The 25,588-nt window shown below is 35.5% G+C and overlaps 1 protein-coding gene across 3 annotated transcripts; it reads right to left on the bottom strand.

Annotated features, from left to right (window-relative positions):
* Positions 1–5,172: 5,172 nt before the first annotated feature.
* CFAP96 (cilia and flagella associated protein 96) lies at positions 5,173–25,411 on the bottom strand. 3 transcript variants are annotated; one of them, XM_081807747.1, is made up of 8 exons: positions 25,284–25,411; positions 22,903–23,080; positions 20,948–21,167; positions 19,805–19,942; positions 19,625–19,700; positions 16,224–16,403; positions 10,151–10,320; positions 5,173–8,348 (listed from the first exon to the last, which is right to left on the bottom strand). In XM_081807747.1, the coding sequence occupies exons 2-8, from the start codon at positions 23,000–23,002 to the stop codon at positions 8,300–8,302; spliced, it is 933 nt and encodes a 310-aa protein (XP_081663873.1). In that variant the 5' UTR covers positions 23,003–23,080; positions 25,284–25,411; the 3' UTR covers positions 5,173–8,299. The 3 variants fall into 3 exon arrangements, with proteins under 3 accessions (XP_081663873.1, XP_081663880.1, XP_081663886.1); XM_081807754.1 differs by having other exon boundaries at positions 22,903–23,083; positions 25,284–25,410; XM_081807760.1 differs by lacking the exons at positions 19,625–19,700; positions 20,948–21,167; positions 25,284–25,411 and having other exon boundaries at positions 22,903–23,079.
* Between the last annotated feature and the right edge of the window lie 177 nt (positions 25,412–25,588).

Below are 25,588 nucleotides of genomic sequence, written 5' to 3'. Positions count from 1 at the left end.
GAATCAGGAAGAAATAAATATCCAAACAGGCCAATTACTATTAACAAAAGTTAATCAGTAATCAACTACCAAAAAATAAAATCCAGGACCGGAATGATGCACAGGTAAATTCTACCAAACATTTAAAGAAGAGTTAAAACCTATTTCCTTCAAACTATGCCAAAAAATAGAGGAGGAAGGAAAGCTTCCAAATACATTCTATGAGGCCAACATTACCCTGATACCAAAAGCAGACAAAGACACCACAAAAAAGAAAACATGGGTACAAAGATCCTCAACAAAGGGGCACATGGTTGGCTCAGTCAGTTAAGCGTCTGCCTTCAGCCCAGGTCATGATCCTATGGTCCTGGGATTGAGTTCCGCATCGGGCTCCCTGCTCAGCAGGGAGTCTGCTTCTCCCTCTTCCTCTGCCCCTCCCCCGCTCATGCTCACTCGCTCTCTCTCTAAAATAAATGAAATATTAAAAAAAAAATAATAAAATCACAAACCACATTCAACAATACATTAAAAGGATCATTCACCCAACCAAGTGGGATTCATTTTGAGGATGCAAGAATGGTTCAATATTCGCAAATCAGTGTGATACACCACATCAACAAAACGAAGGATAAAAATCATATGATCATCTCAATAGATGCAGAAAAAAACATTTGATAAAATTCAATATCATTTCATGATAAAAAAAAAAACAACCTCGGGGCGCCTGGGTGGCTCAGTTGGTTAAGCGACTGCCTTCGGCTCAGGTCATGATCCTGGAGTCCCGGGATCGAGTCCCGCATCAGGCTCCTTGCTCGGCAGGGAGTCTGCTTCTCCCTCTGACCCTCCTCCCTCTCATGCTCTCTGTCTCTCATTCTCTCTGTCTCAAATAAATAAAAAATTAAAAAAAAAAAAAAAAAAAAAAAAAACAACCTCTCAACAAACTGGGTTTAGAGGAAATATACCTAAACATAAAAAAGGCCATTTTTTAAAAAAATCCACAGCTAACATCTTACTCAATGGAAAAAAACTGAGAGCTTTTCTTCTAAGATCAAGAACAAGACAAGGATGTGCACTCTTGCCACTTTTACTCAACATAGTACTGGAAGTCCTAGCCACAGCAATCAGACAAGAAATAAGAAGCATCCATATTTGCAAAGAAGTTAAACCATCACTATTTACAGATGACGATACTATACATAGAACACCCTAAAGACTTCACCAAAACAAAAAAAAAAATGCTATAAGTAATATAGGAACTCAGTAAATTTGCAGGATACAAAATTAATACCCAGAAATTGGCAGCATTTCTATACACTAATAATGAAGTAGCATAAAGAGAAATTAAGAAAATAATTCCATTTACAATTGCACCAAAAAGAATAAAATATCTAGGATATTATTTACCTAACAAAAGAGGTAAAAGACCTACACACTGAGAACTATAAAACATTGATGAAATAAATTGAAGATGACACAAACCAATGCTCTTGGGTTAAAAGAATTAATATTGTTAAAATGTCCATATTACCCAAAGCAACCTACAGACTGAATGCAATACCTATCAAAACACCAACACCGTTTTTCACAAAACTAGAACAAAAATTACTCAAATTTGCATGGAATCACAAAAGACCCTGAGTAGTCAAAGTAATCTTGAGAAAGAGCAGGGGGTAGGGAAAAATGGGTGAAGGAGTGGAAAATGGAGAATTCCAGTTATGGAATGAATAAGTTACAGGAATAAAAGGCACACCGTAAGAAATATAGTCAATGATATTATAACAGCATTGTGTGGGTGACAGATGATAGCTACACCTGTGGTGAGCATAACATGTTTAAATTTGTCAAATCACTATGTTGTAAACCTGAAATTAATGTTCATTGTATGTCAACTACATTCAAATAAAAATTATTTTTAAAAAAGTATTGATGCTTACAAATGTGAAAAACTATGGTCTCATATTTTCCTTTATTATAAAATTATATAAATGGCAAAAAAAGAGAATGAATTCAGGTATTGAAAAAAGGAGTAAAGGAAGGTGAGCATTGTATCAATTTAAATACAGAACTAAGATTAAAGAACTGTGAGACTTAACAGTTACAAAATAGAATATTTGTGTTGAAACCATCGCCAATATAAACAACTAAACTAAAAAACTACACCCTTTTACTTTTAACCTATCTGTGTGTTTACATTTAAAGTGGGTTTATTTTAGAAAGCACGTAAATGGGTCTTTCTTTTTACCAAGTCTGGACAATCTATGCCTTTAAGTTGCAGTGTTTAGCTATTTACATTTAATGTAATTATCAATGTTTAATGTAATTGATTTCTATGTATTTGATTTCTATTTGTCCCATCTATTTTGTTCCTTTTATCTTTTCCTGCCTTCTTTTGGATTAATTAAGTATTTAGGATTACATTTTCTCTCCAATTTGTCTTATAAGAAATCTCTGTTTACTTTTTAAAGGCTGCTCTAGAGTTACATATTTTTAGTTTACTACTGATTTTCTTCAAATGATATTATAGCAATTCATATACAATGGAAGACTTTTATAATAACATATCTTTTTTTCCCTCCTCCCATTCTTTGTGCTACTGTTATTTAGACTTTACTTTTATATATGTTATAAACCCAACAAATTTTTAATAGTTTTACTATAAATAATAAGTTATCTCTAACTTTTTAAAGAAATTAAACCAGGAGGGGAAAAAAAGTTTTTTCTATTTACCATTTCTAGCATCCTTTTTTTTTTTTTTTCATTTTTAAAATTTTATTTATTTTTTTAAGTAGGCTCCACGCCCAACATGGGGCTTGAACTCACAACCCTGCGATCAGGAATCACATGCTCTACCAAGTGAGCCAGCCAGATGCCCCCCTAGCATCCTTTAAACCCACGTTTCCATCTGATCATTTTTATTCTACCTGAAAACTTTCCTTAACATTTCTTGTAATGCAGGTCCCACCTCTTCTCTTTCTCAGTCTTTATTTCACCTTAATTTTTTGAAAAATATGTTTCAGTGAAAAAAGAATTCTGAATTGAGTTTCCTTGAACTCTTTGAAGATGTCATTCTTTTCCTGACTTGCATCATTTCTGATAAGAATCATCATAGTCTTTTTTTCTCTGGCAGATGTTAAGATTTTTCTCTTTATCACTGCTTTCCTATAATTTTATTATGATGTGTCTTGGTGTGCATTTTCTTTATGCTTATCCTGCTTATTATTCCTTGGGCGTCTTAGATTGGGGTTTTTAACTTTTTTCATATTTGGAAATTTTCAGCCACTATTTCTTCAAATCTTTTTCTCTCTGCTACTTTCTAAGACTTGGTAACACATATGATACTTGATACTGTTCTAGAGCTCACTGACATTCCTTTCATTTTTTTTGTCTTTTTTCTCTGTTTCACTTTGGATATTTTCTTTTTTTAAAGATTTTTATTTATTTCACAGAGAGAGAGAGCGAGAGCAGGAACACAAGCAGGGGGAGTGGGAGAGGGAGAAGCAGGCTTCCCACAGAGCAGGGAGCCCGACGCGGGGCTCGATCCCAGGACCCTGGGATCATGACCCGAGCCGAAGGCAGATGCCTAATGACAGAGCCATCCAGGCGCCCCGGATATTTTCTATTTTTATATCATCAAGTTCACTAGTTTTTTTTTTTCTTTTGCAATGTCTAATTTGCTATTATTCCCATTTACTGAAAATTTTCATTTCAGATATTTTTTCATCTCTAGATTTTCCACTTGGTCTTGTTTATGCCTTCAATTTCTCTCCTTATTGCACTCATATTTTCCTTTAAATACATTAACATAGTTATACTAGCTATTCTAATGTCCTTGCTGCTAACTCCATCTCTGCTATTTGTGGGCTTGTTTCTAATGCCTGATTTTTTCTGGTTATGGGTCACGTTTTCCTGCTTCTTGGTATGTCTAGTAGCTTTTTATTGGAAGGCGAACACTGTAAATTTCATATTGTTAATTGTCTAGATTTCTGTTTTGTTTTTCTCTACAGAAAATGGGGTAGTTCTGTTGAGATTAGTTACTTCTGTTTCAATATGATCCTTTTGAGGCTTGTTTTAAAATTTTTGTTAGGGTGGGTGTAGCACAACCTCTAGTGTAGTCTAGATCCTCTGGGATCTCCACTGAATGCCCTAAGAGACTGACAAAGACCCTCCATGGGCTGGTGGGAACTTCCCACCCTCAAATGATTCCCAGTCCTATGTAAGCTGTGGGAACCAGTTAACTGACAGGTCCCCAGTTGTCCTTTGCCTTCCTTCATGGAATTTAACCCTATGGGTGCCTTAGCAGTCAGCAGAATTAAGGGGACTCCAGTGCACAATTCTGAACTCTTTTCCTATGTAGCTCTTTCCTCTCTAGAACTCTACCCCACAAATTCCAGACACTTTAGACTCTCTGAGTTCCAATTTCTGTCTCATATGAGCAAGGCTACCATACTTGGAGATTCCCCTCTATCCTCTATAGTCCAGAAAGTGCCTCCAAATAAAAAGGAATTGCAGGACTCACCTCAGTTGTTTCCTCTTTCTCATTGATGACAGTCCTGCACTGTATCCAATGTCTAAGAAGAGGGGTTGTGTATGTTTTGTACAGTTTTCAATTGTTTAAGGAAGGAGAATAAGTCCAGCCCCTCTTACTCTATCTCGGCCAGAAGCCAATTTGGGACAGTCAAGTTTGGGAAATTTAGAAAGTCCTCTGAATGGACAGAACATAGCAGCAATCTTTCTAGGTAGCTGGTAACTGTAGGAATGTTTTCTCACTGAATCTCCCCCATCTCTAGAAAAGCTGCCTGTGACTAGGGTATGTGTGTACAGTGCTACTGACTAGCCATTCCTCACTTTAAGGTGTATAAGTAGAGAGCCACATGTTAGGCTATGGAGCCCTCCAAAAATAAAAAATAAAAAAAAGTAACCAGGGTAAGTATTATTATGAGAATAATGCCAGAATAAGAACCTTACTCTTGGAGCCCTAAAAAATATCTGGGGGTAAAATTCTGGGCTGCCCAAACTGGGAAAGTACTGAGAATAGGAAGGAGGTAGGAGAAAAAAGAAATAGACTGAAAAAGTCTTTCCTCAACACACTTTAAATGTTTCTAGCTCTATTCTTACTTTTTATTTATTTTTTATTATTTATTTTTGGTCTATTGTATTTTTTTTGAAACTTCTAACTCTCTGATGATCTCCTTATTCATTTTTCTGGGCTCATTATTTTAGTATTATATTTTTAGTGTCAGAGAAAGAAAGCCAGCAAATAAATGTGTTCTGCCTTCCAGTTTTAAGTGGAATCCCCTAATATATTAGTGTTGTAATTATGTTATAAACAGCCTCATAGTATATTTTTGGTTGGGACAAATATCCTCTTCAAAATAAAATTTAGAAGTAGCTAGTCAAGTTTTATTATTTTTAATTCTGTAGAGATTTTAATTGAATTGCATTAAATCTATTGATGTAGTAAAGAGAAATAGCATATTTACAATATTGAGTCTCCCTAGAACATGGCATATTGTTCAGCCATTCTTTAAATTTTCATTTTAACCCTAAGTTTCCTTAGCTTTTTTCTATTGTACATAGAATAGTTTCACACTTCCTGACATATTTTTTAAAAACTATCTTTTTTTGCAGAAAACTATATATATATCCTGTTAATTGGACTATTTTATTATTTCTAATATTGTTCAATAGTTTCTTTTTACATTGTAGGTAGGTAACTATATCACCTGCAAGGAACAATGTTGTATTTCTTTTTGTAACCTTTATTCCCCTCAGGGCTTTTTCTTATCTTACTGCATTAACTGTATTTTCTAAAGCACAGTGTTAGAGTTGTTGATGGCTCTAGCTTAATGTTTGTTATGATTCTGATATATCCTTTATAAAAATTAAGAAAGGTTCTTCCTAATCCTCATGTCCTAAGAGGTTTTAAGTGGAAAGGGTATTTAATTTTGTCAAATGGCTTTCCAGCATCTATTGGGGGGACGTGTATTTTTTCCATTTTAATATATTACTTAAGCTAATTATAATAGATCCACTAATGTCAAGCTATTGCAGTAGTCATAGAATAATCAATCTTATTTTATGATCGTTTAAAATGTGGATTTATTGGCTGATACTTGATTTTGAGGGTTTTTTTAATGAGTTAGAAATATTATTTTCCTTTTTAGCTATCCTTGTCCAGTTATGCTAGCCTCATAAAATAAACTGAAACTCTTTTCATATTTTTCTATGACCAAGACAATTTAAATAACAAAAGGCTGGGGCACTTGGGTGGTGGCTCAGTCGGTTAAGTGTCCGACTCTTGATTTCAGCTCAGGTCATGATCTCGGGGTTGTGAGATGGAGCCCTGAGTGGGGCTCCATGCTCAGTGCAGTGTCTGCTTGAGATTCTCTCCCTCCCTCTCCCTTTGCCCTCCCCTCCTCCGTTGCCCTTCCCCTCCTCCTACTCACACACATGCTCTCTCTAAATAAATAAGTAAAATCTTAAAAAGAAAAGAAAAAGAAAAGAGAAAAAGAAAATAATCAATAGATATCATAAGTAGTTTATGCCCCTTAAATCAAGTGTGTGTGCTCCTTTATTATCATTTCAAATATCTTAGTTTTTCTACAGGCTTCACTATTCCTGTTACTGGTTCCTGCATTTGCTTTTCTGTAAATGGACACTATGCATTTATGTAAACTCTAAATAAGTTCTGCCAACTGTCATACTGCTTCTTATGCCCCCCAGTAAGGCATCAGATGAGCATTCCCATCTATGAATATTATATGAAGTGTGTGTTATTATTGGAGGCACATCAATAAAAATTAATTACAGCCAATGAAGGCGTAAGTGTAAATGAGCAATTATTTAAATTTTAATAAAATCTGAAAATATAAACCTCATCTCAAAAGAATGCATACATTTATAAGGCTTATTTAGTAACACTTACCAATATATATGACTTTCATTCAGTTATGTGCACCTGGTAAAATTATTCCTAAAGACAAATGTATTCCCTTTGGATCACATTATATCCTTGATAATATCTTTAAGATGTTCATTCTACACTGTCCTTTGCATAGGAAATAAAGATTTTAAATATTCTTTTAGAAAAAAGTAAATCGTATGAGATATAAAAATAGATATATTATATATTATATATATATATATTACTATATTTTACAATAGTAAAAATTCTGTGTACCATCTTTAATCCTTTTAAAATCCAGATACATCTGAATTGACATAGTATCCCCCCTGGAAAAAAAAAAAAGCAAGTTGGAAAGAAGAGTACTGCAGTCTCTATACATTCTGATTTCCAGCTCTGAGAAGCCTAGAATGGCAAAGGGACAAGTACTAAGGAAGTCACCATGGATCAAAAATAACTTCCCCAATATATTACATTAATAGATATTATAAATTTCCCTTTTTAAATCCTACCACCACCACACCCAACTGAATAAGGACTGTTTGATAAAGACCTCGCTGTGAATTACAGTAATGTATTTAAATCATATCTTTCAAGAACAGATATGTTTTAAAGTGGTAGGGCAAATGAAAAAGAGATAATCTGGGAACAAGAGAATAAGACCTAGAGGGGGATGTTCCAGGACAGGCAGCTTTGGACAGCTACAAATGTGCATAAGAGGACACCAAAGACAAATTCCATCCATCCTGTAACTTTGTATTTTTGTAAGATACTCAACTAAAAAGGCATTCCCCATTCTCCCTTCCTCCAACTCATCCTGAGGCTGCCATCGGCTAATATGAAGCTTTACACAGGCCATAAGTAGAAGGCATGAGACCACATAAATGGAGAAATTTGCCTCACTCTGTAATGTGCATACATGAATCTATGCAATATGAGTGGATCCATATTTCTCTTTGAATATTAAGAATGCTTTAATGGGCTATGACACTTGGATAAGCTATCAATCCAATTTTCAAATACCTCTAAGAAGAAACACAAGGTAAGAACTTAATGTGCTGTTTCTACCCCTCTAGCCCCAGCCTTCACTCTGGCTCTCCGAGCTTGCAATTCTTCAACATTAGGAGTAAGCTTTCAAATGATAGACAACACTTCAGGATTTTATGAAATGTCTAAATATTATTTTCTCCCCAGAACACAGATCTAAACAAAGATCAACAACCATATACTAAATTATTAACAAATACTATTTATTCATTAATAGTACTAAAACAAGGAAGAATATTAGATTTGCAGGCTTAAATATCTTTTAAATGTTTGAGATATGTTCCACATCTTATGTTTTATGCAAATAATTAGCACTCCATAATGAATTACTGGTAGTCACAACCTAGAAAGTTATTTGTCTTCCGAATGCTAATAGGACTGTACTGAAGCAGTCTTGTAGTTCTTCGTATTTAGTGCCCTAAAATTGGAAAATAAATGCACATTTAATTTTTTAGGTGCAGGTAATATATCTGTACGTTCTTGTAAAAAAGTTTTGCAATAAAAAAACTAATCATCAAAAACCAAATTCTTTCACCAGATTAAAAAGCGTCACTTAAAATATAATTTAAGAAGGAAAAATTGGTTCGAGGGGACCAATTTTAAATACCACCCAGAGGTTTATTAATTTTAAAATCAGGGTAAGGGGTGCTTGGGTGGCTCAGTCAGTTGAGCATCTGACTTAATTTTGGCTGGTCATATGATCTTGGGGTTGTGGGATGGAGCCCTGCATCAGGGCTCTATCCTTGGTGCAGTCTGCTTGGGATTCTCTCTCTCCCTCTGCCCTTGCCCCTATTTGCATGCTCTCTCTCTAAAATAAATAAGTAAATAAAAGCTTTAAATAAATAAATAAATAAATAAAATTGGGGTAAGAGAAGTTATAACTTGCTTTAGGATAGTATTTGTGATAATATAAAAAGTATCAATAAACTCAAAATTACTAAACAGAAGATAAACTTCTGATTATCCAAAAGAGCAATCAGTTATTCTTTTCTCTGCTACAAACATACATACCATACAACTTTCTCAGGTCTGTTCTCTGGATAGAAAAGAACACTCAGAAAAGCTGAAACTACCCCCTCCCCCCCACCCCCACCTCCCTAAAAATCCCATCTATTTGAGGGTGAGTGTGGTGAAGAAAATTCTAATTTTACTCTCTGTTCTATATTACATAGACAGAGTTGGGCAGAGTACTGATAGATAAGGAGCTTGCCAAAGGATGAAGATCAAAGGACATGAAAAGAAGACTCCATATATTCCCACTTCCACCAACTAGCCCCATTAGAATATTATGTCTTTAGACAACAGTTAAATTACATAAATAATGATGAGCAGTCTTATTTTGGGGACAGGATAGTAAGATTGGTATTATAATCACTGTTCACAAGGGATACAAATGTACTGAGATGTTTTAATAAAAGAAAAGAATGTGAATTTGGTCTCCTTTACCTAATCTAGTGTATGATTACACTGAAGTTAGAAATACGTAAATTAGCTTAATTGGTATTAAAACTTTTTAAATAGATAGAAATGTAATCAAATGAATTCTTCCACTTATTCATGATCTTGCACACACACAAAAAAGGAATGATGGATTATCCTTTTCTAATTTACATTCTGAACTCCTGAGAACTTCTTTTCAGTTTTGAGAGTACTCAAACCTCGGGCAAAATTGAACTTTTAAAATACTTTAGCAATATACTTTTCTTCAAAGTATTATAAACTGATGTTAATAGCTTTTTTAACCAACCAAAATATTTCCTAGAAGATTTCATGAAAGATTATTTAAAACTTAAGGAGAGAAGTCTTAAATGTCATCAGAATTCTTCATAATTACTGAGAGCCTGGAGCCCACATAAAGATAATAATTTAACAAAGATCAAAAACACCCTTTGAGAAACAAACAATGTTAATCTGTACTGCTAACTGAACTATAAATATCTAAACAGTCTCAAACAACTCATAAGATACTACAGATTTGCTTTAAAAATTATGAACAGAATAGTTTGTACAGATAAATTAAGCTTTTTCAATTAGAAATTTCAGAACATGGGAAAGAACTTCTACAAGGAAGAGCTTCTGTATAAAAGGAGCTGAGATTTTCAAAGACACCCAGATCTGTCATTGTTTAAACTATGTATAAATAGGAGATATTATTTTGAAGGGATCAAAAAGTCAAAAACAATTTTTCTTAGTTTACAGGCTAAGATAATATATTACTACCTTTTGACATTCAAGGTCATTATACTTTCAATTGGTCTGCTCTTTGGTCCACTTGGTGGATGGAAAATCTTAGCACCTTTGCTGGAAATCTGGTTTGCCAATTTAACCACATAAGGGTCAGCAGAATGTGAAGGGTAAGGGTCAAATGTTCCTGCCTTCATTCCACCAGCCTATAAATAAAAACAAATAAAAGACAATTTAATGTAGTTTTGTAAAATGCTTTTAATAAAATTAAACTGTGAAGAAGTTCATACATATTTGTGTATTGTCTATAGAGTTGGTTTTACATTTAAAGAAATGTCTATACAGACATACCTCAGAGATATTGTGGGTTCAGTTCAAGAAAATTGCAATAAAGTGAATATCACAAAAAAGCAAGTTAAATGATTTTTTTGGTTTCCCAGTACACAGAAAAGTTATATTTACACTATGCTGTAGTCTATTAACTGTGTAATAGTATTGTGTCTAAGAAAACAATGTACATACCCTAATTTAAAAATGCTTAACTGCTAAAAAAAAATACTAAACATCATTTGAGCTTTCAGTGAATCATATTCTTTTTGCTGATGGGAAGTTCTTGCCTTGATGTTAGTGGATGCTTACTGACCAGGTGGTGACTGCTGAAAGTTAGTGTGGCTGTGGCAATTTCTATTTTTTTTTTTTTTTTAAGATTTTATTTATTTATTTGAGACAGAGAGAATGAGAGACAGAGAGCATGAGAGGGAGGAGGGTCAGAGGGAGAAGCAGACTCCCTGCCGAGCAGGGAGCCCAATGCGGGACTCGATCCCGGGACTCCAGGATCATGACCTGAGCCGAAGGCAGTCGCCTAACCAACTGAGCCACCCAGGCGCCCTGTGGCAATTTCTTAAAATGAGACAATGAAGTTTGCCATATTGATTGACTCTTCCTCTCATGAATGATTTCCCTGTAGCATGCAATGCTGTTTGACAATGTTTTACCCACAGTAGAACTTCTTTCAAATTGGAGTTGATCCTCTCAAACTCTGCTGCTGCTTTATGAACTAAGTTTATGTAATATTCTAAATCCTTTATTGTCATTTCAACAATCTTCACAGCATCTTTATCAGGAGTAGATTCCATCTCAAGAAACTACTTTCTTTGCTCTGACATAAGAAGCAACTCCTCATCCATTAAACTTTTATCATGAGATTGTAGCAGTTCAGTCCCATCTTCAGGCTCCTAATTCCAGTTTTCTTGCTGTTTCCACCATATCTGCAGTTACTTCCTCTACTGAAGTGTGAACCCCTCAAAGTCATCCATGAGGGTTGGAATCAACTTCCAAACTGTTAATGCTGATATTCTGACCTCTTCCCATGAATCACAGATATTCTTAATAGCATCTAGAATAGTGAACCCTTTCCAGAAGGGTTTGAAGTGGCTTTGCCCAGATCCATCAGAGGAGTCACCATCTATGGCAGCTATAGCCTTATGATATGCATTTCTTAAATAATAAGACTTGAAAGTTGAAATTATTCCATGGTCCACGGGCTGCTGAACAGATGTGTTAACAGGCATGAAAACAACATTAATCTCATTTTACATTGCCATCAGAGCTCTTGGGTGACCAGATGCATTGTCAATAAACAGCAATATTTTGAAAGGAATTCTTTTTTTTTTTTTCTGAGCAGTAGGTCTCAACAGTGGGTTTAAAATATTCAGCAAACCATGTCATAAACAGATGTGCTGTCATCCAAGCTTTGTTGTTCCCTTTATAGAACACAGACAGAGTAGATTTATCATAATTCTTAAGGGCCCTACAATTTTGGTTATGGTAAATGAGCACTGGCTTCAACTTAAAGTCACCAGCTGCATTAGCCCCTAACAAGAGAGCCAGCCTGTCCTTTGTAGCTTTGAAGCCAGGCAGTGATCTCGCCTCTCTAGCTATTAAAGTCCTAAACGGTATCTTCTTCCAATAAAGGGCTGTTTCATCTACATTAAAAATCTGTTGTTTAGTGTAGCCACCGTTATGAATTCTCTTAGCTAAGTCTTCTTAGCTGTAACTTGCTGCAGCTTCTATATCAGCACTTGTTGCTTTACCTTACACTTTTATGTTATGGAGATGGCTTCCTTCCTTAAACCTCATGGACCAACTTCAGCTAGCTTCAAACTTTTCATCAGCTTCTTTACTTCTCTCAGCCTTCATAGAAGAGAGTTAGGGCCTTGCTTGGGCATAAGGAAATGTTGTGGCAGGCTTGATCTTCTAACCACTAAAACTCTCTCCATCAGCAAGAAGCCTATTTTGCTTTCTTATCATTTATGTGTTCACTGAAGTAGCACTTTTAATTTCCTTCAAGAACTTTTCCTTTGCATTCACAACTTGAGTAACTGTTTGGCACAAGATGCCTAGCTTTCAGCCTATCTGTGCTTTTGACATGCCTTCCTCGCTGAGCTTAATCATTTCTAGCATTTGATTTAAATTGAGACATGTGGGGCACCTGGGTGGCTTGGTCCATTAAGCTTCCGACTCTTGATTTTGGCTCAGGTCATGATCTCAGGGTCATGAGATCGAGCCCTGTAGGGCTCTACACTCAGCAGGAATTCTGCTTGAGATTCTCTCTCCCTCTCCCTCTCCCTCTGTCCCTCCTCTCCCCACCTCTGTCTCTTTCTCCCTCTCTAAAAAAAAAAAAATAATAATAATAATAAAGTGACACATGCAACTCCTCCTTTCACATGAACACTTAGAGGCTATTGTAGGGTTATTAATTGGCCTAATCCTAATACTGCTGTTTCTCAGGAAAGAGGGAGGCCCAAGGGGGAATGGCCAGTACATGGAGCAGTCAGAACACACAACATTGATCAATTAAGTTTGCCGTCTTACATGGGTGGTGTTCATGTCACCCCTCAAACAATTAAAATAGTAACAGCAAAGATCACACTCATCACAGATCACCATAACAAATATAGTAATAATAATAAAGAAGTTTGAAATATTGCAAGAAGTATTAAAATGTGACACAGAAACACAAAGTGAGCAAATACTGTTGGAAAAATGGCGCCAATAGACTTGCTCAAAACAGGATTGCCACAAACCTTCAATTTGTAAAAAAAACACAGTATCTGTTAAGCACAATAAAGCAAAGCCCAATAAAACTAAGTACACCTGTACTGTTCAAATACCAGCAGTCTCCCTGCCGCCAATTTTACGAGGCAAGACACTGTAATTTCCAAAAGTTCTCTATTAAAATGCAAATGTTTATAAGAAAGTAATATTCCAAACTCTTGCCAAGTATTAATATTTTAGTAAGAGTTTACCAGATCAAGCTATCATCTAGTTAAGGGGTGAACCTATTACTGAGGGAATAAGACTTAGGTCAAATATATTTTGATACAGTCCTTAAAAGAATTGGGGCTCAAAACCAGAGGATGCTCAGAAAAGAGGCCAAAGGTAAGATCTGTCCAACTGGGAGGCTGACATAACAAGAGTTTATTAAATATCAGTCAATGATGAAAAAGATACTAAAAATTTTTAAAAATAAGGAATAGCACATAGAAACAGAAGGTGCGAAGAAAACGTGATCTACTTTATACTGTTCTTATAGTCTATTAAGAAAAGTCAAAGTTATTTTTTGACCTGTACACAAAACAAATAATTGCTTTGACTTTTTAACCTGATTTGCCACAATTTTAATCTTTATATTATATATAGTTACCAAGAAAACTCTATAGAATCATAATAAGCCATTTAAGTAGGCATTCTTTATCTTACAGTATCTAAGCCAAATATAAATGAAAATTAAAAGACATAATTGTAATATTTCAAGTTTTCCAGATTGAGGACACATAGATTCTTTTGAATCTATGCTAACATCTACTTATAACAAAATAAAACAAAGCATATAAAAAAAAATACAGACCAGTTACACTTAAAATTATTGATGCAAAAAATACTTAAAAAATTAACAAATAAGGTAAACTAGTACACTTAAAGATTAATACAACATGGCCAAGTGGGATTCATCCCAAGAAATCTATTATTATTATTCACCTTATAACAAGTCAAAGAGAGAAAAAAATATATAGTCTAAGTAGATTACACCAAAACATTCAATATAATTCTACATACATTCCTGATTTATCCCTATTTTTGGCATCTATAAATATGAATAAATATTTACACTAGAGTAAATTCACGTAATTCAGTAAATTCGAGATTAAGGCAAAAGATGGCCACTGTTGCTAACCTAAGCTACTGGACAAGAACATGACTTAAGAGCTATAAATACTGGAAAGGAGGGAGCAAAATTATTTGCAGAGAATGTAATCATATATTTGAAAATCTAAAGAGAATCAAGATAATACCCATTAGAACATAAGAAAACTTAATGAAATGGCCAATTATCAAATGTTTTTATAAAGATAAATTATATAAGGGAATATATGATGGGAAAAAAACTGTTGACCAGAGCCTTAAAATAAATAGAAATAAAATACAAGTTATATAAACCTGTGTGAAGTAAAATATAGAATCCTACAAGGTAACTAAAGGTTTTTATAAGTAGTTTATTTCTAGATCAGAAGATTCAAATCATAAATAGGCTAATACGTCCAAAAATCTGAAGATTTAACTTTTTAGCAAAATACCAAACATCTTTCTCCCCAGAGCTTTAGAAAATAACTTCAAAGTTCTACAGAATAAATATGGGCAATTAGCCAATGTAATTTTTTTAAAGAGTAACAAGAAATTAGACCATCCCAAATTAAAATGTAATAGTAATTAAAAGTAACTTGGTATAGGTAGAAATAAACATCAAATAAAATGGAAATTGAAGGGAAAAAATGGGAGTTTTGATTTGACAAGGGTGCAATTTCAAAGCAGTGGTATTAAAAATAATTCTATCAGTGATATTTGGAACAACTGGCTTTTTAAAAAACCAATTTTCTTGAAGTCTAATTCACATACAATAAACTGCACCCACTTAAAATTTACAATTCTATGACTTTTGAGAGCTGTATATGCCCTTGAAACCATGACTGCAATCAAGATATAGAGCACATCTTCACTCAAAGTTTCATCTTACCTTAAAAACTGGATTTTGAGGGGCGCCTGGGTGGCTCAGTCGGTTAAGTGTCTGCCTTCAGCTCAGATCGTGATCCCAAGGTCCTGGGATCAAGCTGAGCTCATCCCTGTCCCTCTGCCCCTCCCTCAGCTTGTGCACATGCGCTTGAGCACACTCTCTCTTTCTCTCTCTCTCCTCTCTCTCAAATAAATAAATAAAATCTCTGAGAGAAAAAAACCTGGATTTTGAGAAAGATAAAACCTGAATCCTTACCTTGCTCATGTCAAAATACATTTCAAATGAAGATTTAAATGCAAAAGGGTAAGACTAATAGAAGAAATCAAGAATGTATATTTTTATAATATTGGTGGTAAGGAAAGTCATTCTGAGAATGACATAAAACTCAGCATAAAGAATTGATAAATTTGACTACAAATTTATTAAATTTCTGAATAGCACAAAATACCATAACTGAAGTCAAAGATTCAACAGACTAAAAACATTATTTTCAACACAAATGACAAAAGAATATCATTAATATATTAAAAGATCTTACAAATCAATATGAAAAAGACAAATATCCTAATAGAAAATCTGCAGGGAAAATGAATAGGCATGCACAAAAGACTCAAAGTATAAACTAAGGTTTATAAACAGTAAGAAGCATTTTTATTTTTATTCACACTTGTAAATCTCAGCAGAGTAGGAGAGGGTTCATTTTAATCACATTTCAAAAACTAAAAGATGGTCTGGCTTTTCATGGTTCTGTGAATAACTATGCCTAAGATCTAGAGAGGCACTGAGAAAATCCACTGTAAACTCAAATACACTTAAAGTGATTAGTAATTATTTCATTTCATTTCAAGAGCTCCATTATTCCCTACACTAGCTAGGCTTTGTTGACTTTTCATAATTTTGTTAAAATAAATTTCACAATTCTTACTGTGAATAATAAACAGAGGTTTATTATTTACATGGCTAATAAAATGATGTGCCAGAAAAAAACCAATTCTTTATAATGTGTAATAATTTTTAATTCTAAAATTTTTAACTTACCTTTTTACCGGGAGAAGAGGGCTTAAAGGGGTGTGCAAGTAATTCTTTCTTCTCTGTTTTTTTAATTGGTGGTAAAGACTTCTCAAACAAATAAGGATTGATATCAAAATATTCCCTTGGGTAAAGGTTTAACTTGAAAGGTGTTCCTTTAACTAAACGATGGTGTTCTTCATTCTCTTTCTGTAAATCAGAGTTTGAAATTACATAACATAAATTATTCAAATTAGAAGTAACAGTTAAATTTTCTTTTATATTTTAACAGAAGCATGTAGATTTTTAAAATATATACCGCTAGGTTCACTTCTCTAAAACATTCAGTTGTTATTTTGTTTCTATGATACAAAAGAGATCTCCTCTTCCACACCACAGTGGTAAGGATAATTTAACCATTCCATTTTATCCTTTGGGGCAGTGTGTCTCAAATTTTAGTTTTCATAGGAATCCCCTGATAATTTATTTAAAATACATATTACAAGCTCTTCTCTCAGAGATTTCTAATCCTCTTGGTTTGCTAGATGGCCCCCAAATCTGTAGTTTTATCAGTCACCCCAGGTGATGCTGATACAGGTTACCATAAAGCAATGCTTTAAAGATTACCTTTTGCTAGAGTATGGTCACCTTTTACTAGAATATTGTGTTTGTTTTGCCAACCCCTGCCCTAGAGTATTCAGTTGAGTATGAATTGGCGCATATATGTGAGGAAGCTACTCAAAGCCAAAAAAAGAACAGCCTAAAAAGACTAGAAGTAACAGTGTCTGGCTCTTACCACAGGGCTGGCAAGAGTTCTGATTCCATCAGCTATATTGGAAAACATGACTCCCAGGGCACTGGGTAGAGCACACAGAAAGGGGTGACCCCAGGAGCAGGGATAATTAGCCCTAGATTGAGCATTGCTCCTGTCCCACTTAACAAATCTTAAAAGTGAGACCTGAAAAAAAATCAAACTGTTTCCAAGTCATTTCACTGCATTCCACAACAAAGCACAAGACTTTTTATAATACAAAAAAACATACAGCACTCAACAAAGTAAAAGTCACAGTGCCTGACATCCAATCAAAAATCACTAATAATACAAAGTAGGAAAATATGACCTCTACCAAGAAGAAAAATCAGTAATTCAAAATCAACCAAGAACATAGATGTCAGAATTAGCAGAGAATGAAACAGAAACAATAATTAAACTGTATTTTATATGCTCATAAAGCTACATAGAGACATGTAAGATATTAAAAAAAAAAAAACAACAGTCAAGTAGAACTCCTGGAGAGCAAAAGCACAATATGTGAGATTAGAAATACAAAGGATGCCATTAATAGCATATTGGACCTTGCAGAAGAACAGATTAGTGACCTTAAGGACATAGAAAAAGAAACAATTCAAAATGAAATACAGAGAAGGAAAAAAGAGAAATAAAAAAAAAAAGCAAACAGAGCACTGATAAACTGTGGGACAATTTCAAGAGATCTAATGCATATGTAATAGGAGTCCCTGAAGGAGAGGAGAAAGATAGAAGAACAGAAAAATTAACTGAAGAAATAATAGCTGAAAATATTCCAACTTTGATGAAAACTATAAACCCACAGATCCCAGAAGCTCAATAAAGCCCAAGAACAAGAAGCAAGATGAAAACACCACCAAGGCACATCATAATCAAATTGCTCAAATGAGGAACATAGAAAATCTTAAAAGTAGCTAGAGAAAAAAGGACAGTAAGTACATATAGAAGAACAAAAATCAGCATGACAGCAGATTTCTTGTAAGAAACAATCAAGCAAGAATGCAGTGGAGTAATCTCTTTAAAATTCTAAAAAAATATATAAAATTTCTGACTTATAAATAATAAGTTTTGAAAATAAGAACAGAAAAATAAGAACAGAACTTTACTATTAGGAGAGAAAAATATTTCATGCACATAAAGTTTAGGATAAAAGACTAATTACTGGGGTGCCTGGAGGGCTCAGCTGGTGAGATGTCTGCCTTCGGCTCAGGTCATGATCCCAGGGGCCTGTCAGGCTCCCTGCTCAGTGGGGAGTCTGCTTATCCCTCTCCCCAACCCCCTGCTCATGCTCTCTCTCTCTTTCTCTCCCAAATACATAAATAAAATCTTTTTTAAAAAAAAAGACTAATTACTGAGTCATTGATAAAACTGTCTTGTGTGTGTTTATATATTATGTGTTATTACTACTATTCCTACAGATAAAAAGTGGCTTATACATAATTTTATAATAATCCATACATAGGGGCGCCTGGGTGGCTCAGATGGTTGGGCGTCTGCCTTCGGCTCAGGTCATGATCCCGGGGTCCTGGGATCGAGTCCCGCATCGGGCTCCCTGCTAGGCGGGGAGCCTGCTTCTCCCTCTGCCTCTGCCTCTCTCTCTCTCTCTCTGACTCTCATGAATAAATAAAACATTAAAAATATATATATAAAAAAATAATAATAATCCATACATAGAAACAAAGATGCTTATTAAATGACCAATGTTTCTGCCCAATTTAATAGAAAACTTTTCCTGAGTTTGGACACACCCCTTTGCAAAAATGGCTACTATCCTTCTATCTCGTGGCCCCACTGCTGCTGAAACTCACCATGGCAAAATTGTTGAAGACTGCATGCCTAAAACTAATAAAATGCTTGCCATTTAAGTTCTATTGCTTAATGTCCAAACTTGACTTTTCATTAATGCCAGTTTCCTTTAAGTTATATTGAAATTGTTAAATTATGTTGATACTGCTCCAAAACTTATAAGGTTTCCTCTACTCATTCCCATGTAGGCTTTGTCTGTATAAGTGACTATGTTTCATTCAAAGCCAAGTATTATATGAAATGAGTGTAGAGGCATATACCAGTACATTTAGCTTTTATATCTGTCATTTAATAGAGTACTTTCCTCTCATCCTATCACTCTCTCTTTTCTGTAGGTATTCATCCATGCTGTACCTTCCACCTTCTCTTCTCTCCCTATCACTCCTGCATTCCATTTGTTGATCATAATGGCTTGATTAGGCCAAGGGTACTACCACTACTGTCCTAGCCACAGATATTAGGGTGCGGTGGGAATATAGCTAAGGCTTAGGACATGACTCTTCTACTCAGAACAGGACATAGCTGATCAGGCCAAGTTAACAGAAGCCTCACAGCTATTTGAGAGAGATATAAGGTACATGTGGTCAACTATAGCAGGAGATAAAAGCTTAGCCTGGGAAGAGCTGAGAAGATCTACAGCAAGATATGGAAATCTAGTATCAAAAAGGTAAAATTATCACAATTCATAAACATCAGTCTCCCATTGCCCTAGTAATACAAATACTGATAAAATAAAACAATCCATAATCAGATCACAAACGAATTCTCTAGGTCAACTAAAAGAAAGATTGAAGAAAGTTAAAATAGATTATTTTACCTTATAATTTAGTTTGGGTGCATCGTAGAAATCAGCAGAGTGTGAAAACTGTTTACCTATGGTAATATTTGCATAGCTAAGGAAGGAAATTAAGTAATGGTGATTTTAGGATTCAGAAATTTTAAATTTTATTTTTTTAAGTTTAAAATAAGTGATATGAAAGTATGAAAAATATCTTACCCATATCCAGTTCCTTTCTTTCCTGGGTTTGTGTATAAATTCTTTCCAGGTGCCTCGTATTTTTCTCTGGGTCTTGACTGTGCACTGAAGAATGGCACAGGACCACCTAATGTTCCATAGTAGCTTCCTAAACCACATCTTAAATACAGTTTTTAAAAAACAAGGCAAAATAATACAGTAAATTTTGTGTTATACATATTTGATCACAATTTATAAAAAATGACTGAAAAAGGAACAAAATACATGCAATGGAATTGACTTGCCTAACTTTAGTAAGAAAAAAGCAACCAATTTTTTTAGTTCTTAATCTAATTTCCCCCATTTTCCAAAGTCACAAATTTTCAGATGAGATAATGTTTTTAATTTTTTATGCTTATTTTAAATGTACCACATAAACAAAATTTCATAATCTCTAGGCAGTGATAATAGTTTCCATTAATTCAGAAGATTGCAGTTTTACTAACCTCAAAAAAAACCCAGCACAATTAAGCACAAAATTGGCCTTCAACCAATCCTCATCCATCACAAATTCTACAGTCAACATTACAGAGTGTGCATTAACGTCATATCATAAAGCTCAGCTATATAATATAATGTAACAGACTATATGATTTTCTTTGTTTAGTGGTTTAAAGGTAAGAAAAAAAAATGAACCTTCACATTGACAACTGTCACAACTAAAATATTGTTAAACTCTATGCATGTATCTTCACAATGATTTTCAAATAACATGTCTTGATAAATTATCTTCTTTATCAAAAAAGGCTTCTCCTAATTTAATAATTTTTATGTATACTTTTTAAGTTTTTACAAAGCAGAAAAAAGAGTAAAGGGCACAGAATACCCAAGGCAGTTTTTTCAAGGTTTTCAAACAAATGTATTTGCATTATTTAATTAGCTTTTATTACATAAATAGAGAGCAATGACATAATCAAAAATTTAATGAGATGAGGATCTACTTAATCAAAACTACCTGTCAACTTATATCACCCAATATAACTGTCTCCACCTAAGAGAAGTTCATCCTAAAAATCATATTTTAAAAAATGAATCATACTTAAGTCCTCCAGAGAAAGACTCAATTTGGGCTAGAGGAGAGAAATGGGCAGATGTATTTATGACTTTTCCCCCCCATACACTTACGGCTTTTTATCTCCACTACTAGGGAGGAAGGCTTTGCCTAGATTTTTTTTTGCTTCTTCCATCATATGCCGTCTCCTCACTTGATTCAGATTTACATAGCCTTCACCTTCAAATATCCTTACAAAATGGGGATCAAAATAACCTGCCTGGAGATTTGACATTTCTTTGGATCCCCCAGGTAGCATCTGTTTATTTTTGCTTGCAGCCTCATTAAAGGGTCCTTTAAAAATAAATTAGGAATATCATAACTTTGAGCTAATAATTAAAGAACATGAAAAATAACTGAGAAAAGTTTCAAACTGTGGGACTGGGGCCAGTGAGTTTTGAGCTCTAAAATGCTGTCTCAAAATGTTCACTGAAAGCTCTGTGTTGCAGATTATATTGACTATAAGATCTAAGAGGTTTCTACTGAATCATTTTAATAATTAGGTCCTGGTTATAGACTCTGATTTTTAGAGTGGAAGAGACCACGAAAAGCATTTAATCCAATGCTTCCCCATCTATATACTAGAAAACACTGTGTGAGATTATCAGCAAGTACGTGTGTATGGGTGTGTGTGTTGAGGTTGAAGGGAAGGGTGTTCCATACACAAACTGAGGCAATTCCCCTCTTGGATATATACTCAACACACATGAGTGTCTATACTCACTAAAAGACGTGAACAAGAATTTTCACAGCAGTTTCATTCGTAATATTCAAAAACAAGTAACTACTCAAATCTCCATCAACAGGAGAACAGATAAATAAACGTGATATATTTATACAATGAAATACTAGTAGCTCAGCAATTTTTTTAGAAGGCTGTTTTTATAAGTATTTAGAGCTTCTTTTATAATTTACATCTAGGAGAGCTCAATTTGGGAAGTCCTTCAGCAATGTGAAAATTTTTTTGAAGTGCAAACAATCCTTAAATCAACCAGTTAGTTAAATATGAATTTGTATCACTGATTTTTTTAACTTAAATTTTTTAAAAGGTAATATATTCACATGGTTCCAAATTCAATAACATGTTTTTACAATAAATTTTCCTCCCACACTTGTACATCCAGTTCCTCTCCCACAGGAAATCATGATATTTTGTTTTCCAGAGAATGTTTAAACATGTCCCAATGAATATTTTCATATATATCCTTTTCCATCTTTGATGCTTAGCATAATATATAATAAACAATTCTGCACCTTGATTTTTTTATTTAACAATATATCTTGGAGATGTTTCATGTCAGTGTATTCTTTTTGTAACAAAGGAGTCATTGAATAGCCAAAAATTTAACTGAGACATTTAAAATGTTTATTTACGTTAGCTCTTTATTATTTATGACTCTTCTAAAAATCCCTCAGCTATTCACTTAGCATTTCACTTTTCAGGAAAGTAATCATGGATGGCCTTTTGGGATGCAAATGTAAATGCTGCTTGCATAACAGAGTGTCCCATCTGAGAAACCATAAGCTAAAAACAAAATATTCTGAGAGAAAACTGCCATGCACCTTTGGAAAGAAGTAAAATTACCTATGACAGAGAATACACAAAGGAAGGGTATCCCAGTGAAAGGAGCTTCCAGCTCTTATAAAATTAAGTTGTCTCTTAACTCTATCGAAATTTCATAAGTTTATTCAACTTTAAACTTAATGCTCTAAAATATAGAGCATTAGGGCGCCTGGGTGGCTCAGATGGTTAAGCGTCTGCCTTCGGCTCAGGTCATGATCCCAGAGTCCTGGGATCGAGTCCCGCATCGGGCTCCCTCCTCCTTGGGAGCCTGCTTCTCCCTCTGTTTCTCTCTCTCTCTCTCTCTGTCTATCATGAATAAATAAATAAAATCTTTAAAAAAAATAAAAATAAAAAAAAAATAAAATATAGAGCATTAAAATATACCACTTAACCTAAATATTAAATCCAAAATTTCATATAGAAAATATCCACTATTAAGCTGTAAAGAAAACCAGATATACTTACGATTAAATGATGACACATATTTATCACCAACAGTAATATATTCCATCTCACTGAACAGGCCAATCCTCTCCATATCAGTTTTCCCTCCTTCCATAGGCATGGTTGCTTCTTGTGGTGGTATTCTCTATATCGACAACTTCAAAGGGTTCTTTATGGCTATTTCTTTTATAGCAAAATCCTACTTTACATTGAAAAATACAGGAAAAAAAATTTTAGGAAAAAGGCAATTATTAAATTTCAGTCCAAATAATTTTCAGCCTGAGAATTAGCATTCACTATAAAACAATGGTCCCACACTATGTGGGGAAATAATCTACTTTGTGGGGCTGAAGGGGAATAACAGCATTCAAAATTATCACCATGAACCCTCCCCTGGATTCTCTGGGTGAAGTATCCACAAATTCCAAAGACATGTGTATGACAGCATCTGTCTCATTGTCATTCATCTGTTGTAAATGATAAAATTGTTACTGTATAGTATAAATACTGTGTAAACAGCACCTTTCTTTTGAGAAGTTCAAAGTAGATTTAAAAATCATAATTACATAAGGCGGGGGGCACTCTCAGTTTAGATCAAATGATTTAAACATACTGCTTTGTCTCTCATGTTGGAAATTAACAGTTTTTCAGAATGCACAACACATATAGTCATTATGTGTTATCCTATGTTCTTGAGTTTTCTCAAGTTTAAATGAAAACAAGAAATGTGTCACTGGCAAAATTAGTTCACAAAGGGGATGGATGGGAAAGGACAATTGTCTAGGCAAGATAAAAATTAAGAACAACAAACGATAATGCACAAAGAATTAAGGGTACTTGTTAAAGGCTAAACTGCAATTGTGAATCTTCTTTTGAAATATCACATTAAACATTCAAGTATTTATTTAATTTTTTTTAATTAGACATGTTCTGGAAAGGAAGACCAAAGAGCTAAGGAATATTTGCCTCGACGTCATCATTATATATACATATATATATATTTTTTAAATAGGCTCCACACCCAGCGTGGAGCCCCAAGGGGGTTGGGGGGGCCTTGAACGCACCACCCTGGGATCGAGACCTGAGCTGAGATCAAGAGTGGGTCACTTAACGGACTGAGCCACCCAGGCGCCCCAATAATATTTTTTAAGTACCAACTAGATCTAGGCACTGGGCATACATTACTGAATAAAACAAACACTGGCTTATACTTCCCAATTATAATCCAAGGTAAGAAACTTTTGCCTTGAATTTCAGTGACACTAAACACACTTGCCTCTTTGGAACTGTGGCTCCTCTGAGCATCAACACTGCTAACGGGTAATATCAAAGACGCAAGTGAAGACTCCGTTAAAATAAAGCGTAAGAAGATACGCTTCCATTTCCCCCCATTCCACCTCTTCCTCTGATCAGGTCTGTTTTAAAAGCAAACGTCCGTCAGTTGGGACGTGCTACTTTCATTTGTGGGGTGTTTCAAAGCTCCATCCCACTGCCCCACCACAAGGGCTTCCTGTGCTGTTACAGGGGCTCAAACCCTTTAAATGGCTCACAAGGTCCGCTATCACCCACATTTGTCACCATGCGAACCCCACGCCCTGGCCCCTGGGCTCCATTTGTCTTCTTTCAGTTCTCCGATGAGACTCGCTCCAGCCCAGGACCATGGCACCCGCTGTTTCACTTCATGCAAGTACTTCACCGTGCTGACTCCTTTAGCTCCCCCAGTTAACACTGATGCTTCGGATCGTGTAGCTCATTGATCACTTCTTTAATTACCTCATACCTTGTACTACTTTTTCCAAGCCCTCGCCATGGTTTATCTAATGGGTTATCAGTTCACATACAACGTGCGGGAATCCTTTAATTAACAGCTGTTTTCCCCACTCAACTGTTGGCTCCACGAAGGCAGGAACCGGGGTGAGTTTGACTCTACCCTACCACCGCGTTTCCAGTGCCTGCACAGCGCCTGGCACACAACAAAGCGAGCCACAGACGGGAGGAGGAAAGGAAAGAAGCTCCCGCCTTGAAATTGTCCACTATTTAACTCTTCTTGAGCAACATTTACAGAATCGTTCATTCATTTAACAAACACTTTGCAACCCCCCTCTCCCCCCGGGTGAGGCTCGCCGACAGAAGCTAGGCAAACATTGCAAAGGGCATGGCTCCTGGCCCCAGGGAGCTTCCAGTCTAAGCGGGCGAGTACGTAATTCAGTGTAGCACAAGTGAATTTGGTAAGGTCCCTCACGCTTAAAGCGCTGAAGGGAGGGGGCGCTGAAGGAGGGGAGGAAAACGTCTGGCTGAGGCGACAGGAAAAAGATTTCCCATTAAGGAAACAGGCGCGGAGCAGGTAGGGAGTAGGTAGGTATCTAAAGGCCAACACCCTGCGGCCCCGAGGACCAAGTCACCTGTCAGAAGGACACCCAGTCCGACAGCCGGGACCAGGTCGTCTGAGGTCGGGTCCGGGTTAACTCAGCGGCAGGAGCGACAGGTGCTGCGAGCCACCTCGCGCAAGCGCTTCCCGCGCGAGGCCTCGCTGCGAAGCGCCTCCGCACGCTCCACGCACTGCGGGGATTGACTGTGGCCGCAGGTGTTTATTGTGACGCGTTGCCTCGGGTACGGGAGAACTCGTTTCAAAGTACGCTACGGAAGGACATGTGGAGAGTTCGAAGCCGCATCGAGGAACATACATAAAGACTTAAAGAGTGTGGGT

This window comes from Leptonychotes weddellii, chromosome 2, assembly GCF_054177405.1.
Source record: "Leptonychotes weddellii isolate Sample4059 chromosome 2, ASM5417740v2, whole genome shotgun sequence".
Taxonomy (NCBI): Eukaryota; Metazoa; Chordata; class Mammalia; order Carnivora; family Phocidae; genus Leptonychotes; species Leptonychotes weddellii.
Note: the sequence above shows the minus strand (reverse complement) of the source record. Positions and strands in the feature narration are given on the sequence as shown.